Below are 12,935 nucleotides of genomic sequence, written 5' to 3'. Positions count from 1 at the left end.
ACGGCTCCTGCTGTCGCGACAAACCCAGCTGCGGCTTCCTCGGCTTTTTCTTTAGCCTTCTTTGCTAGGCGTTTAGCTGTCGTTTTGGCTTCCACTATTTTGGCGGGCAGAGTCTCGTCGACTACGGAGTCAGTGACCGGTCCCTTCTCGCCTTCGTTCACCTTATCATCAACCAAAGATCCGTACCTCATCACATTCACAAGATCTTCCTGCTTCTTACGCTCTTCCACTTTCTTCTGTCTTAAATGCCTTTCCACTCTTCGGCTTGCCGTTGCTGTCCAATGACGCCTTCGTAGCTCTGCTATCATCGTTCTTACCCATGGCTGGATTGTTGCCCGTAGATTGACTCGAGTGTGGCTTACTACTGGATTGTGTCTTCGGCTTGGCGCCCAGCGATGCTGATCGCTCTCGTTGCTGCTGAGTCGCGTTGTAGCTCGCTCTGCCGAAGTTGATTTTCCCGCCTACTGAGTTGTGCCAGCCATCCGACTTTGACCCTGCCTTGGTCGCTTGTTTGACCGTGGTGCTTTGCTTTGCTTTGCGCTTGTCTCTTCGGTCTGTCTGGTGGTCGTCACTTTCTTTTCCCCAGCCTCGGTCTGTTCCAAGAGTGGTTCTTTTGTCGAAAAGGTCTTCAACTTCCCTATCATTGTAGTCAGCCTCTCAGCTGAGTCCGTGATGTGCTCGAAACGCTCTTCCAAGGCCATATGTTTCAACTTCATTGGTCTGATCGGATCCGCTCGGGCTAAGTTATGCGAGAAGTCTCAATGGTACTTCTTCATTTTCTTCCCAGCGTTATGACATACCGTGTCGGAATGGTTGATGTCATAACAAGCAAAGCATGGGATGCGTTGATAGAACATGACGTGGTGAATGAAGATAGAGGACTTGCCAGCCGAAATGTGGGTGACATTCTTCAGTTGTGGTGGGCAATTCTCGGATTTGAAGATCACCAGAAAGTAATTAGAATTGTAGGCCTTGGATTCAGCCAGGGTCTGTCTCGCGATTGTGGCGATGATTTGCATCACTTCGAAGGCGGTCAGGTCGTGAGTTAGCACCCCAGTCTGGTAGTTCAGTGCATGGTTCTTCCTCTTCTTAGTTGAAGTCTCATCCGTCGGCAGATCATCTTTCGCTAGTATGTCCGGATCAATGAGCTTAAGGTTGGACGTGCTTGAACCTGATTGTCTTGCCGTGCCATGCGTCCGTAGTCGCTTTTTCCGGAAGGAAGAATTTGACTCGACGAGTGCCGGGGTTTTAAATCATTCGAATTAGGGTTCTGGCTAGTTCTCCCGCCTTGATGTGCCCCTGGTCGAACGCCATCCGTAGTTCTATGAGCAGGGTAGTCTCGGCGGTGTGATTGGCTATGAAAACCTCCGGAGGGATTGTCGCTGCGAGTCTTCCTTGCAGATTCTGCTCAAAGAACTGCAGAAATGAGGCTCTCATTGCCTTACTGTGGGTCGCTTGGATGAAGCCTGGAGGCTCTTCCAGCACAAGAGTGCCTCGTACCCATGCCGCTAACGCTTCCTTCTCCAGAGGGATCATTGGACGCAGGTCGTTGACTCGAACACTCGTGTCGCTGCAGCTGTCAACTTCTTGATCCATGCCTCGTGGTCGCCCCCGCTGGAAGTGGATAAGTTACAGTTCACAACTATGTCATGATATAAATATCATACCGTTACAATGCAGCCAATAGCTGATATTATTAACTTTAATTATGTGAACCGAAGAAATACAATTACAGTTGTTGATAAGGCTCACAATGCACACGTTTTCAAAGTTTGATTTTACATTTTTGGTTGATGCACACGAATTCTAGTCACGAAAGGAAATCCCAACTTAAAACGGTAGTGGAGTGAGCTGGACCCACCATAAAGTTTTGTCCCGCAATGCGGTCGGCGCTTGGTTGTTTAGAAATCAAAATTGGAGTTTCCATCGTGTATGGCAGTCTGTCCATTTAACAAAACAAGTGATGTCACTGGCCTGTTCATTACACTTGATTTGATTTATGTTTCTAATGTGCTCTTATTGTCATACATTATCAAGAAATACGGCCTCATATGGGCAGGCGATGGCGAATCAAGGATAGGATAACGTGTGAAGTACGATTATATGTTACATCATTTTAATACAAGTCGCCATGACGTTGGTGAAAGCTATGTGCACGGCGGTGCAGTGACGATTTACATCGATTCGAGCAGCCAGGGCTCATATTCTTATTAGAACTACTTTCGCATTTCGTGTAACTTATGAGCGCAAAATATTAACCTCTCCTATTACAATTTTCTAATAAGAAATATCTTGAACTGTTCTGGAATATTTTTACTGGTAAATCAATAAAAAGCTGTTAAATGCCATATTTCACATCAGACTATTGGGCTGGCATACTGCTGTTCAGAAATATTACTAAATTTACCCTTTTTCAACAATACATGTACCCAGCTGTTATTCTAAAGTTATCAATGCATCAGAAGATATATCATAAGCCACTATTCGTCGCGAATGCTATTGCCAACTGCTTTAATTGGGCAAAAGATGAAATATTTTTTTTGAAATATTTATTAATAAAAACTATAGCTTATCACATGTATCCAAATTAAAATGGTACTATGTATGCGCGGGCCCAAGATATCAAGAGCTAGTCAGATAGTACGTACGAAACTGTTATGACTACACCTTTGTAACAAATTGTTCGGGCTTTGGTATTGTTTCGCGACCTTATGGGTACGAAATTATTATTTAAGCTTTTTTAAATCATATCCTCTTAAAAAGCCAATCTTTTACTCTTATATCGTTCGTGAAACGCCGTGTGTCGTTCTACTTTTCATGCAGGTTGGGAAGTGGAGCGAACTGGAACATTGAGTAACACGTAGTAGAACCTAACATTGCTCTCAACGCGAGGCTAATCTTATTCATAGCAGAAATGTATGTACAGTTTTTGCCAAAACACGAATATGAAAGATGAGGTGTCATTATTTTGCAATTTTTTAAATAAAAGTACCAGAACTTGTGTAATTCTATTAACTGCAAAAATTGTATCACTGGATGAGCAATGCGCTTCATTCCGCGTTTCCATTCTTGTCAGAAATATACAAATATCGATGGTCTTGTCGTCTTGGGTAGTGCTCAAGTTTGGCGGCACAAGCGTATCAACTGCTGAGCGCTGGCGTTGTATTTGCAACCAGATCCGCTCGCACCTAGAGTCTTCGTCATCTTCACGCGTGTGGGTCACAATCTCAGCTTTATCCCAAATCACAAACAAACTTACTCAAGCATTAGCGCTAGCCAGTGAACGCGGCAGCAGCCACATGGAGTTAACCACCAGCATAGCACTTCAACACTTTTCGCTGGCATACGAGGTAGGACTTTTGCCAACGCTTGAGGGTATAGAAGACAGTGCAGAATTGTACAATCGATGGCAGCACCTCTGGCTGGACAGCATATTCAGCCAAGATTTAGATGGATCGTCGTTTTCAAGGTCTCCCATTAATTTTTTACTGCCTAAGACGCTACATCCACTTGTGGAGGAGCTGAAGAATCTCGTCCGCATGCTGGAAGGCATTCGACTTACAGAAGAAGCATCGCCTAGGATTCAAGCACGTGTACTAGCATTTGGAGAATTGCTGTCGACTCACTTAGGGAAATGTATTTTAGACCACTATGGTCTCACTGACGTCGAGCGAGTGGATGCAAGAGAGCTGCTGGTCAGTGACAACGCAAGTGCCAAATCTGAAGAGGACAAGTATCTGCAGGCAGAGGTTCTTCCCCGACTGGATCGAGAACAAGCTGAAGTTGCGGCTAACGGGAAGCGTGTAGTACTGACACAAGGTTTTATTGCCAGCACAAGCACAGGAGCGACATGTGTGCTCGGACGCGGAGGAAGCGATACGTCGGGTTCGCTTTTCGCCTCTTTGCTAGGTGCTCTGAAGTACGAAATCTGGACCGACGTGCACGGCATGTTTACAACAGATCCGCGCTTTGTACCTGACGCACGTTTGATTAAAAATCTTGACTACCGTGAAGCACAAGAGCTGGCTGCTATGGGTGCCAAAGTGCTGCATCCTCGTTGCATCAATCCAGTACAGTGGGGAGGGATACCATTAGAGATTCGAAATACAAACGATCCCAAAGGCGAAAAGACTGTAATTCATCCTGCTACCGATGCAGATAAGGCACAGCACGGAAGTCCCAAGATTCTTGCCGTGGTCAAGCGCCAGAACATGACAACGCTAAGTATTACCGCTTTTGACATGTGCGGAACTTCAGGCTTTCTGGCCAAGGTGTTTGCTCCGTTTGAAACTTGCGGAATTTCAGTGGATTTGATCGCAACCTCACAATTCTCCGTGACAGTCACGCTGGACCACATTCCTGGTGGAATTCAAGGTGCACCATTTAACCAATTGCTGGAAGCTTTGAATGAGCACTCGAAAGTGCGGGTATTCGAAGACTGCTCGGTGGTTTCAATTGTCGGCCGCCGACTGCGTAAGGCGTTGGCAGAGCTTGGTTGTGTATTTAGTGTGCTTGAAAATTACGATGTACTGCTGCTTAGTGAATCTGCCGAAGATTTGAACCTGTCGTTTGTACTTCAGCAGAAAGAGGCCGACGAGGTCGTCGCCCGCATGCACAGCTTCTTTTTTCCCGGCGACAATAATGTGTCCTCAGCAAAGGTCGTAGCTGTAGATGGAAAGCCTTCAAGAGCTCTCCCTCCTCGTTCTCCTCACCCAACTACTTCTACCAGCGAGACAATTGCTGGAGTACTACCAACAATTCCTGGGCCAGTCGTTACTGCTCTCCAGCAGTCAACATTTCGTCGATCGCCTTCGCGTGACTTGTTGTTCGGCCCCACGTGGCAGTCATTGCTTAATGATGCGCAGACGTAAGCTAATTCAACGTTGAATCTGTGAAGCATCTAATTACATGTGGATCATGTAAATCAAGGCCATCGACTGCTATTGGTTGGTCATGAAGTAGCCGTTTGTGAGGCAATAGAATGCATACACCAACAACCTTATTTTCAAAACTTATCACTCATCGCTATCGCTCTCGTCGTAGTTTTCATCCTCCTCAATATCCAAAGTGCACTTTCGAGCTGAGCTGCCATCATCACCTCCGACGCCATCACGTATCGATCCTTTGCCAAGTATTTGCTCTAACACCGTTTCTCTTTCGGTAGTCTTCTTCGTCTTCAATGTTCGCGGTTTTTTTAGACTTTTGGCAGCTGATGTAGTCGATCTAGACACACCAAGTGTCAATAGCAGCAATCAAAGCACCCCATCCAAGCTACTCACTTCTTGGCAGTTGTCTTCAAGTTCCGTTTTTGGCTTCTACGAGCACGTTTGTGGTATTTTGCATTGTTCTCATCAATAGCTACCACCTTTTCGTGCAGGAAACTGAGTTCGCTACTTGCCAGTATACTTTTCTTTCTGTTTCACAAAATACACATCTTCTAATAAGCACATATATAAAAAACAAGACAACAATGTCAAACTCACAGTTCAACTGGTGTCAAACCACCTCCTTCCACTTTGTGGTTCTGCATTTTAGTCGCTATATCCCTTACGAAAACCTTCAAGATCGAGGCTGCATTAAATCGAAACCGTCACTCAATTCGTTTTCATATCAGCGGCTACGTTTTTTGGTTACCTACAGCAAGTGACCGCTGCGGCTTCAGTCACTTGACCCATGTCTTTCTGCTCCTTGAGTAGTCGCTTCACACGACTCTGGGATATCGCAGTGCAAACAATTCGATTCGATCGAATTATCAGATGTTCTCAATATTCATGACAAACATAGTAGTGTTACCTTGAACATATCGCGCTGCTTCATCCCGACAATAATGAAGCGAATATGACAAGACTTTATCAAGTTACTTTTCTGCTTTTCATTAAATAGTGTCTACAAACATAAGAAATAGACACGCAGTGTTATTTTTTTTTTGGCCTCTTTAATCTATGAGTAATGCTACAAATATTACAGGTTGAAAAACCGCATGTGTCACCAATGGTCAGGTTGCCGGGCGTCTCGCACAGAGAAAGTTTGAAAGTCCGCGTCGGATACACACGGAAGATAGGTGTGTACGATGCCAAGAAGCAGCACAAAAAGCCTCCACAGAAACTTCCTTCTTAGATTTAACTGTTTTCAAGAGTGACAAATATGGAGGATAAGTCGATCTAAACATATATACAAAATATTCCTGTTGCAGCAGCTAAACTTCCTCTAAGCAAAAAGCGATTACACAAACTTGTGTTATCAACACCTTTGTATGGTCGAAATAGATCTCCCAAACTCCGGTCTTCTGTTCAAACGTATCATATCAGGCTCGAAATAACTGGACAAAATAATATTATAGTGATCAGATGGTTCTCGAACTGGGTGGGATCCAAGTCAATCACGAATTCGGATCAGTTCGTCTGGCCCACAATAGACGGTGCCTAAGAAAGTAACAACATCATGAAACACCAAGACTGTAACGGGCTTATGAGTACCCTGGTAACAGGGGTGTGTGTCACACGAGATCGGCATGGTGTGACTGCACCCAAACAAGAATACGGTATTTGGCTAGGTAGCCAGTAGTTATGCATGTATTTAGATTTTACTATATATACTCAGGAAAATCTGAACTTTAAAATTAGGCGGCTTTGCCGCAGATAAAAATAAATAAAAATCAGTTTTAAATTTAAACCAAAAAGTCTATTAGCCTAAGTTAAGGTGCTAGCTACTCTTGGAGGTAGCGGATTGCGATCCGCTACACTCGTATTGGTTCTTGTAAAGAAGGAAAGGTCGGTGACCTAAATTACGCTTCCTCAAGCGCTAAACTACGGCAGCCCCGCTGCAAAGACAGTGTGACTCCCTCAAATCGAATTTGTTATCGCGTGACTGAGTCCTGATAGATTGTAGGCGTTGTGCGTGGATATTATTTCCCCGGGGTATGATGAGGGGTAAAATAAGAATGTGGATGGTGTGGATAGTCTTTTGTTTATTCACGGTAGGCATGTGTACAATAATACAAAACCCGCCGAACCCATCTTCAAGCATTTCCGTGACAATTGGATCAATCCACACAATCCGCATCGCAACTCGATTCCTTGTCGTAGTGGTTGCCGAACAGAGCATGAACCACTTTTTGGGGTCAGTCATAGTTAAGCACCGTCGGTCGCGTTCAGCGCGCTTTCACTATTCGTTTTTGCCCACGAACAAGTACCCGCTCATAGTTGGCGGAGGTCTAGTGATGCCGAATTTTGTTTACGCCACTTGATCATTCTAGTTTGCGGCTTAAGTTTTGGCATATGGGATGATCTTGACTATCGCTTTCATTGGCTTGTTCACAAGGTGTACGACCGCCAGGGACAGCACGCAAAGAATCGCCACGTATTCACATTTTTTACACCAATTTTCACACTTTTAGCAATTTTGGCGATAGGGGGCAGCACATGGAGTCTGCACTTGATACGTGCACACCTCGCCTCAATCGTCACCGTAATAAATATCGATGCGAACCTTGTTGGGAAACCTACAGCGTGCCGAGCGCCAGCCATATCTACAGTCAGAGTCCAACCATCTACAATTCACACAGCCGTCTCGTCCATCCAAAACGTTAAAAAAATATGCGTGGCAAATGCTCAATCAAAAACATCATCTGTGCAACAGCTTAATACATGATGACGCCGTCCATAAAAATCATGAGATCGATTTGTGGAGAAGAACAACCCGTAGTGCTCAGTGAAGTTTTCGGGCAAGTAATGTGACGCGGCAGATGGTCTTTATGTCGCGCAGTTGTCGGCAATAGGGGTATTGGCTGCGGATCCATGCTGGCTATCCACATTCTTTAGTCCTTCAGAGTCGCGAATCCATGAGCCTGTCGAAAATCATGTCCTTCATCGCGGTGAATAAAGATTTTTGATCTTATGCTGGCGATGCAGACCAACCGCCATAATGGCAACTTTCTTTCTGATCGTTACATTCTGAAAGTGGACCAATGCACGATCTGGTATACGATTGCCATATGTCCCTATTTTTCTGGCCACTTAAAAATGGTAGCTGTCCCTTCATTGTAATGGTCGCGTCATGAATGGAGCCGATGTGACAATTCCAAACTGACTTAAGTAAGTCATAGCCAAATAATCACACTTTAGAAGATTCAGTAAGAGCAGACGACCGAATATTTGTAACAGTAGACGACAGACTCTTGGTAACAGCAAACGACATGACATGAAGAAATGAACTTAGAAGCTAGACTTAGTTTTGCGAAGCAGGGACCAATCAATTAACATTGCATTTTTCCATCTAACGCTTGAATAGCGAAGCACCTCATATCTACGCTACACCGGGGCGACGTTGCGGCGCTTAATGATAACTTCACCAGATCAACAACTGAAATTTGGGGGAATGATAGCCAAGCAAGCATTGTCACAACAATGAAGCTGTAGATTTTTTTGGGCTCCAGACTTAATACAAAGCGGGTCATTGGGAGAGATCCGCAATTACTCATTTCAAAATCGTTGCGCGTTGCATGACCTAGGTTGTCAATCATGTTCTAAAAATCCTGGTATTTTGAGGTTGCATCCAGTACTACAAAAGTGTGTTATGTGTTTTTGCACAATTGCACAACGCCATATGAGTACGTACACAATAGTTCAGTGCGTACTCCGTCACACCTTCTCCAACAAGTTGAGAGGGCATGAGAGCTTACATTATTTTGTAACATTGTGACTTTTTGCATAATTGAGCTTCCCACAATGAAGTTTCATATCAAATCTTGCACCCCACTGTGCCTGCTCTTCGCATCGGAAGTTTCTTTCCTTCATACATGAACTTGCGTCCAAAAAAGCACTCTTTCCGCCGACGACCGAAATTGACGAGGTATTGGATGTGGTCGTTGCGACTCACCTGACACTTCCGCCATCGCTGATAAACATATGACATCACAGCTTACTGAGGAAGACGCATTCCCTACACCCCGCCTCTTTTACTAGACACATTTTGCACTTTGATACTGGTTCCCATGGTGATTTAGCACCATAAAGTATTTCAACAGATCTTTCTATTTTCTTGCCAATAAACAAATTTAAAATGTAAAGCAGAAAAATTTTTAAAGTAAAATTTTTTTTTTGGCAAAATGACGTTGTAACTTCGGAGTTAAATGGAAAGTGTTGCGCATCCCATTAGTAGACTCACTTCTTAGTCAATGAGCTAGAGATAGCCCAGGGAGATCAGCTCGCCCGACAAGGAGTGCAAGCGTTGCAATGAATTTTGCAGACTTGATCACGTCGTGAAATAGCTCAGCTGATGTTGCTTGCTGCACTACGGTAAAGCCCATATATGCTTCTGTACGTGGGTATAAAAAGCCTAATGAGCGTCTTAAAGTTGCTCGGCAAACAGTATCTGATCCAACACCTCAGAAGTGATGAAAAGGCACTTGAGCACTAGACGGCAAAATACAAAGTAAATATATTCAAGGTCCTTAGTTCGCTTTGCTATCTCTAAGCCTATCTAGAATGTTCTACCCAATATTCTACTGGATTCTTTACTGGAACTATGTACTATTGATGCGCTTGTGTATAGCCTCTTTGCTGGATACTTCACGAAACTGCATCATGCGCAATCAGCCTGTTCACACCGGTAAAATTAATATCGCTTGGTTGACGGCTGCTCGTCAAAACGCTTCTATGGCAAACGACGAGGGCGTCTTCAACAACATTTCCACTCGACTCGGCAGTACTTGGTGCTTGAATATCCAGCATTTTACGAAGAAATCTAAACTGGACCGTGGTGATTGGCTTGGTCATCATGTCAGCCTTCATGTCTTTAGTAGATCAGTACTGCATTATCACTTGACCACCTTCGACTTTCCCACGCACAAAGTGGTAGCGGATGTCGATGTGCTTGGTTTGTTGGTGAAACTTGTGATTCTTGGCCAGTGCAATAGTGCCTTGATTGTCTTTAAAAATCTTGACCGGATCCTCGTCTTTCATCTCGCCGAGCTCACAAAGAAACACTTTGAGCCACATCGCTTCTTGAGTTGCTTTTGTTAAAGCTGTACTCCGCCTCTGTCGATGGCAGCGCTACCGTCGTCGTTTTTTTGCTTTTCAAGACTTGGCATCTGCCGTTCATTATAAACGTTTAGCCAATTACTGCGTCAAGCCTCGATGTCACCAGCCCAATCCGCATCCAAATAGCCTTTAAGTCCGTCTTTACGTGTTGCTTGAAATTTTATGCCAAAGGTATTGGTGCATTGAGTGTATCGAAACATGCTTCACAATGTTCTGCCGCAAACTGTCTAAGAAATCCTACTGCAATGGCAAGGTCCAGCCTAGTCGCAACCATCGGGTACGTGATGCAGCCGACGGCATTGCGATATGGTGATTATGGTCTATTCGTGCTTGCAGTCGCCTGCACACGTAGTCTTGGACGAATTGAGTCGTAGATCTTGAGCGATTCAGACCGGATCGCTGTTTTCCATGCTGAACTTCTTCAAAATTTCATTGACACACTTGGTCTGACGAATCGAAACACTTCCAGCAGATTCATCGTTTACGATCTCAACGCCGAGGGGACCACATTCGTCATATCAAATCGATCCCTGAACTCGTTCTTTGTTGACTTGAGTAACCATTATTGTTGCTTGCAATCACCAGATCGGCAACAAAAAAAGCCACAAGATCTGTCGTGTTCATTTCTTTTGACGTAGATGCAGTGGTTGACCTCACACTTCTTGTACCCCAGCTTGAGTATAAACTTGTCGATGATCTGTTTCCACATTCGGGGTGATTGCTTCAAACCACAGAATAAGCGCTTGGGATGTTAAACCATCCGGGTGCTCTTCATCCGTGTAGCCGTACTCAGGTACAAGGGATGATAGACTTGCTGCTATGTCTTTAACAGATAGCTTCACACCCGGCTACCTAGAAGCGTGATATGGATTGAGTCGCCTACTTAAATCATAGAATGAATTTGCTTTCTCATCGAGGCGCTCAAATTGTAACCTCATCTTTTTGCTACAGCTGTGAACGGCTTGATGCAGAGTGATTGCATTTAGTCTGACTGTTAACTTTTTCAATGGACAAAAGTTAATTGCATTCTGAATTTGTTTTTGACCTACTACAGAACCACGTTTGTATCTTCTACCTCCAATATCTCCATGTTACTTCTGCACATCTGCCCTCGGCGATAGTGTTGCGCACACTCGTATGACACCTGATCTCGCTGGATAAAAATTGTGAGTCTTCCACGATGTGTAGCCGGACTGAAATTGGCGGGTTGAATCGTGTCGACAGCCCCCAATCAAAAGCCGGAGACACTTCGAGGCAGTGACGATGACACGCAGAGTTGTCCGCACCGTAACTTTCAATGGGTATAGTGTCTACAGAAACATGCACTGCATCAATCAACGCAGACTCAATAGGTGGAAGCAATTTGTCGTAGCACCCAGGCAGCTCTGTGCAAGAGTTTTGACAAATAGCTTCTGTAACGCAATCTCTGCATTCCGACTGACCATCTATCAGCGGGTGGCCAACGGTGGAGTGGTGTCTAGCTCTTTGAACACATTACACAAAAAATCGCTGTAAGAGCGAATCTAGATCCTAACAATGGCTACTGGCAAGCCAAGTCGGCTAAAGTATTATTGCTCACAGCTGTTGTGTATTGGCTCGCCGAGGATACACTCTAGGGACCACAAAATGCGCTTGTCCTTCTCCGTCTACACTCTGAAGACCACGATGTACAATTGCTTTTCGCCTTCTCCGTCGCTAATGCCTTTCAAGCTTATCTCAAGGCACCAAGCAATAACATTGCCATCAATTATTGACAGTCTCATGTTCTGCACAAAATCTATAGAAGCTTCGTAGAAACTTCTACTTCCTCACAGAGATGGGAACAAGAAATACCATAGCTTCACCTGGAGAGAAATGCGTGACACCTAGCATTTTCGACGTCCAGTCGATCCATGGCTGGTGACAGCTATACAGAATCAGTGTCTCGACACCAGATCCAGGGGTAGACTGTCAAATCTCACTTATACGTCTAACAAAACCTACGACACTTCATTTGTGCCCCCGTCCCATGACGGTCAGATTTCGTATTCAGCATCGTCAATGCGTCCGCCTGCCGTCTAGTCGCATCTCGTACGTAATTTTACGACGCTCTTTAAGTCATCAAGTCATTTCACGGTCCCACAACGCCAAAGCGATGGTCTCAACAATCAACACCCCTGGACTACGAGTTCCATCGCTCAAGTGATACTTAACCCTTGAGGGCATAATGCTTTTGACCACAACGTACTTGAGGTACAAAATCCAGATCTCTCTCAGATGATGCAAACAAACTACAAAGACTAGACATTTCTACAAGAGGGGTTGTCAGACGACTTTGCGTGGGAGCCCGACCCTTTGCACCTTTCAGCCGAGAGCAAAATGGGCGTACGAGGCGCAGATGATTTGTACTCCCACAGATGAAGCAATTGAGAGTACCAAAAAGTTGCCCAGCAGCTAAGAGATCTCGATTCTCTCCCTCGAATCGGCTGAGGTCCATCGCCTCTACCGCGGTTGGATAGCTTACATTTCCAGCGCCCCATCCGGCCCTAGCGGTGCAGATGTTGTACTTAGTCTTCAATATGACGCCCACTGCTTCCTTGAGGGTAGAAGATATCGGTGCGAGTCTCACAGAATGCCCAGGTCATCATTACCGCCTCTGGTGGTAAGACGAAGTGCTATAATTAGAGCTTTGAGCCCCTGGAGAAAATTTGCCAGATTTCGACTCCTTTGGCAAATTGCAAGATCATAAAACGCAAATAACTTAAACAGTGTGAACACATTATTTGGCTGCCGCTCCAAAACCCCCACGTTGAGAACGCCTCTTAAACTAAAGGTATTGCATTCAAGTGCCCATTCTTGCACTCAACCTTCTATTTTGGAGATCGCAAGCTCTACGCGTTTTGACCTTGTTATAGC

The 12,935-nt window shown here is 44.8% G+C and overlaps 4 protein-coding genes across 4 annotated transcripts; 1 reads left to right on the top strand and 3 right to left on the bottom strand.

Annotated features, from left to right (window-relative positions):
* Positions 1-216: 216 nt before the first annotated feature.
* Positions 217-1,596, bottom strand: PHALS_08073 (uncharacterized protein; the record flags this gene model as incomplete). Its single annotated transcript, XM_024721648.1, has 2 exons — positions 217-637; positions 1,310-1,596. 2 exons carry the CDS (start codon positions 1,594-1,596, stop codon positions 217-219), a joined length of 708 nt encoding a protein of 235 aa, XP_024586726.1.
* A 1,496-nt stretch (positions 1,597-3,092) lies between these two features.
* PHALS_08072 (aspartate kinase) lies at positions 3,093-4,871 on the top strand (the record flags this gene model as incomplete). The annotated part of the gene is made up of 1 exon (XM_024721647.1): positions 3,093-4,871. The coding sequence occupies one exon, from the start codon at positions 3,093-3,095 to the stop codon at positions 4,869-4,871; it is 1,779 nt and encodes a 592-aa protein (XP_024586725.1).
* Positions 4,872-5,015: 144 nt separating this feature from the next.
* PHALS_08071 (Transcription factor CBF/NF-Y/archaeal histone) lies at positions 5,016-5,817 on the bottom strand (the record flags this gene model as incomplete). The annotated part of the gene is made up of 5 exons (XM_024721646.1): positions 5,016-5,223; positions 5,280-5,414; positions 5,484-5,571; positions 5,639-5,711; positions 5,794-5,817. 5 exons carry the CDS (start codon positions 5,815-5,817, stop codon positions 5,016-5,018), a joined length of 528 nt encoding a protein of 175 aa, XP_024586724.1.
* Positions 5,818-8,739: 2,922 nt separating this feature from the next.
* Positions 8,740-8,994, bottom strand: PHALS_08070 (uncharacterized protein; the record flags this gene model as incomplete). Its single annotated transcript, XM_024721644.1, has 2 exons — positions 8,740-8,895; positions 8,968-8,994. The coding sequence occupies 2 exons, from the start codon at positions 8,992-8,994 to the stop codon at positions 8,740-8,742; spliced, it is 183 nt and encodes a 60-aa protein (XP_024586723.1).
* Between the last annotated feature and the right edge of the window lie 3,941 nt (positions 8,995-12,935).

The sequence above is a fragment of the Plasmopara halstedii genome (genome assembly GCF_900000015.1).
Source record: "Plasmopara halstedii genome assembly, contig: Scaffold_3124, whole genome shotgun sequence".
Lineage (NCBI taxonomy): Eukaryota > Oomycota > Peronosporomycetes > Peronosporales > Peronosporaceae > Plasmopara > Plasmopara halstedii.
The sequence above is the reverse complement of the archived record's forward strand: the minus strand, read 5'-3'. Positions and strand labels throughout refer to the sequence as shown.